This window comes from Galeopterus variegatus, unplaced genomic scaffold (assembly GCF_000696425.1).
Source record: "Galeopterus variegatus unplaced genomic scaffold, G_variegatus-3.0.2 Scaffold598, whole genome shotgun sequence".
NCBI lineage: Eukaryota > Metazoa > Chordata > Mammalia > Dermoptera > Cynocephalidae > Galeopterus > Galeopterus variegatus.
Genome location: NW_007726709.1, coordinates 318,450 through 322,610, shown reverse-complemented (window position 1 = coordinate 322,610; position 4,161 = coordinate 318,450). Strand labels below are relative to the sequence as shown.

General features: G+C 40.9%; 1 protein-coding gene across 1 annotated transcript in view; it reads right to left on the bottom strand.

Annotated features, from left to right (window-relative positions):
* Window positions 1–3,310, bottom strand: part of LOC103588649 — a 15,386-nt gene extending 12,076 nt beyond the window's left edge. The window contains exon 1 of the mRNA XM_008570400.1: window positions 3,225–3,310. Coding sequence (XP_008568622.1) covers window positions 3,225–3,310 — 86 coding nt within the window. The remainder of the gene's footprint in view (window positions 1–3,224) is intronic.
* Window positions 3,311–4,161: the final 851 nt, after the last annotated feature.

Here is a 4,161-nt window from a genome sequence, read left to right as displayed (position 1 = left end):
GAGCGCCGCTGCGCTTCCCAAGCGGCGCACTGTAGCAGTGCGCCACCGGGCTGGCCCCAGAGTTTACAGCTTTTAATAAATTATCATTTAAGTATATTGTTTGATATGACTATATAAATATCTGGAGCTGTACATACATACCTATCAATGTATTATAAAGTTATCAAATAAAAGAACTGTATAAAAGAGAGAGACTGGTAGCTCTGGGTACATAATCTGTCCTCAAAAGTAGGTAGAAAGTAGGTATCTTCTATATCTTCTGTCCAGGTGGCAGTCCTTCGCGGCCTCGCCCAGGCATGCACAGGCATACCTTGTTTTATTGCACTTTGCTTGATTGCTCTTCAAAGATATTGCATTTTTTACAAATTTAAGGTCTATGGCAACCCTGCATTGAGCAGGTCTATCGGCGCCATTTTTCCAATAGCATGTGCTCACTTCCTGTCTTTGTGTCACATTTTGGTAATTCTTGCCATATTTCAAAATGTTTATTATCAGTATATCTGTTATAGTGATCTCTGATCAGTGATCTTTGATGTTACTAATGCACTTGTTTTGAGGTGCCACTAATTACATCCATTTAAGATGGTGAGCTTAACCGATAAATGTTGTGTGTTCTGACTGATACACTGACCAGCAGCATTCCCCTGTCTCTCTCCTCAGGCCTCCCTATTCCCTGAGACACAAAAATATTGAAATTAGGCCAAGTAATAAATGTACAATAGCCTCTAAGTGTTCAAGTGAAAGGAAGAGTTGCACCTCTCTCACTTTAAATCAAAAGCTAAAAATGATCAAGCTTAGTGAGAAAGGCATGTTGAAAGCCAAGAAAGGGGTCTGGACTGTGGCTCACTCTGGACAGCGTGGTGCTGACAACACCAAGTCAAGGGTTAAGACCCCCTTACTGGTCATCTTTAAAAAAAGAAAAAAGAAAGCCAAGAAAGGCCAAAAGCTAGGCCTCTTGCACCAGATAGTTAGCCAAGTTGTGAATGCAAAGGAAAAGTTCCTGAAAATTAAAAGTGCTGCTCCAGTGAACACACAAATGATAAGAAAGCAAAACAGCCTTATCGCTGATATGGAGAAAGTTTTGGTCGTTTGGATAGAAGCTCAAACCAGCCACAACTTTCCCTTAAGGCAGAGCCTAATCCAGAGCAAGGCCTTAACTCTCCTCAATTCTAGGAAGGCTGTGCTGGCTGGTTAGCTCGGCTGGTTAGAGTGTGGTGCTTATCACACCAAGGTCCAGGGTTCGATTCCCCCTCCTTACCCAATTAAAAAAAAAAAAATTCTAGGAAGGCTGAGAGAGGTGAAACAGCTGCGGAAATAAAGTCCAAAGCTAGCAGAGGTTGGTTCACGATGTTTAAGGAAAGCAGCCATCTCTATAACATAACAGTGCAAGGTGAAGTAGCAAGTGCTGATGGAGAAGCTGCAGCAAGTTATCCAGAAGTTCTAGCTCAGATCATTGATGAAGGAAGCTACACTAAACAGATCTGTAATGTAGATCAAACAGCCTTATATATGTCATCTAGGACTTTCATAGCTAGAGAGGAGAAGCCAAAGCTTCAAAGCTTCCAAGGACAGGCTGTCTTGTGAGGGGCCTAATGCAGCTAGTGACTTTAAATTAAAGCCAACGCTCTTTTACCATTCTGAAAATCTAGGGCCTTGTATTAGTTCATTTCTATTGCTTGTAATAGAATACCAGGAACTGAGTAATTTATAAAGAAATGAAATTTATTTCTTACGGTTTCACAGGCTTGGAAGTCCAAAGTCCAGGGAACACATCTGGTGAGGGCCTTCTTAGTGGGAACTCGCTACAGGGTCCTGTGGTGACCAGGGTGTCACATGGCAAAAATGGGCTGAGCAAGAGTGGGCTAACCTTCTCACTCGCTCTTTTTATAAAAGCCATCAAAGCCATCAGAACCATGCCCATGATTCCATGAATGGATCAATCCATTCACAAGGGCACAATCCTCACAATCCAATTACCTCCTAATGGCCCCAGCTTTCAAATACCATAATTGAATTTCCCACCCTCTTAACACTCTTACAATAGGGGCCAAATACCCAGTACAGAAGGGTAATAAGTCATGCTCATATGTACCACTGATAGGGCACTTCACCTCTGTGCTATTCTCCCCCCAAACTCATAACCTCGATCTAATCATGAACCTAATAGTGACAAATCTTAGTTGAGGGATATTCTAAAACAATACCTGACCAGTACTCTTCCAAAATTTCTAGGTTATGAAAGACAAGGCAATCCAGAGAAACTTTTATAGATCTGAGGAAACCAAGGAAACATGATAATTAATGTAATCTGTCCTGGCCTGGATTCTGAAGAAAAAAAAGGACACTAGTGTAAAAACTATTGAAAAACAAATACAGTTTTCTTAATCTAGCTAAAGGCTTGTCAATTTTGTTAATCTTTTAGAAGAACCAACTTTTTCTCTACCATTTTTCTATTCTTTATCTTATCTCTGCTCTAATCTTTATTATTTCCCTCCTCTTGCTAGCTTTGGGTTTAATTTGTTCTTCTTTTTCTAATTCCTTAAAGTGTAAAGTTAGGTTGTTGATTTGAAATCTTTCTTCTTCTTCTATTTCTTTTTTTTTTGGCAGCTGGCCAGTAAGGGTATCTAAACCCTTGATCTTGATGTTATCAACACTGTGCTCTAACCAACTGAGCCAGTCGTCCAGCCTCCTCAAGTCATCTATTTCTTTACTTATCTTCTGTCTGGTTGTTCTATTTATTATTGAGAGTGGGGTGTTAAAGTCTCCAACTATTATTGTAGAACTTTCTATTTCTCCCTTCAATTCTATCGATTTTGCTTTATATATTTTGATGGTTTATTGCTAGGTACATAAATGTTTATCATTGTTTTATCTTCTTGCTGTATTTAACCTTTTATTAATACATAATCTTTATGTTAGATGCAGTTCCAAACTCATCTGCTAACATTTTTACCACTAGTGAAATATGGTCTTTGGGAGGAATGATCAATGATAGCGTGCTGGTGCAATTGCATGAGGAAAGTCGAGTTGTCTGAGCCATGGGGGAAGGGCCCCTTCTGACGCCAACCACAGTGATCCTCCCCAGGAGTCTGGGGCTGCTTCCCAGAGGTCCAGAGAGAGAGAGTTGGCTAGTTCCTAGTTATCCTCATTGGGCCATGTAGCATGCAGAGGGTCATCCTGAAGGGTTTGGGAACCAAGAGGGCATAGCCCAATGTGGCACTCACCCACAGGCTACCTCCAAGCTCTGAATGAGTTTCTTGATCTTCCAGATCTCCACGTCCCTGTCAGCACCACTGGGGTCTTCCGCCATCTTCTGGCCTCCTCCTCCCTAAGGGCCCAGTACTGGGCAGCAGCACCTGCTCCCTCTGGATCATGTTTTTTATTTTATTTTATTTTTAAAAGATGACTGGTAAGGGGATCTTAACCCTTGACTTGGTGTTGTCAGCACCATGCTCTCCCAAGGGAGCTAACCGGCCATCCCTATATAGGGATCCAAACCCACGGCCTTGGTGCTATCAGCACCACACTCTCCCAAGTGAACCACGGGCCAGCACTTTTTAATTTTATTTTATCATTAAAAAAATTTTTTTTTAAAGTCACTGTCTTGCTTTAATCAAGCTTTTAAAGGTATAATCAACCAGGTAAGGGTAATAGGGAATATTTCCCAACATTTCTCGTGTTAACTCAAAGTTTAGGTCCTTTGGAGTAAAACAGGCTCTTCACTGTTTTCTCAAGTTGCAAAAAACTTCTCCCCCTGTATTCCTGTATTCAACCTCGGCTGCCACAGCCTGACAGACAGAAAGTGTGAGGGCTTTTTTCTTGCCTCTGTAGTAGAAATGGATCATGTTTTAAAACTCATTTAGCCAATCTCTGTCTTTTGATTGGAGAGTTTAATCCATTTAATTTCAAGTATTTACTACAAAGAGGGATTTACTACTGCCATTTGTTATTACAGCTTTTTTGTTCCTCATTTTCTGCATTGCTGTCTTTTTCCTGGAAGTTGCAAGCCTTAGAATAGACTCCAGATTCTGCCAGTACTATTGTCTCGGTGCAGAGAGAGATTCCTGGTGTTTCCTACTCTGCCATCTTTCCTGGTGTCACTGTGACCTTACTAGTTTTTATTTACTCTCTTTTCAATACTTATTTCTCACTTGTCATTTC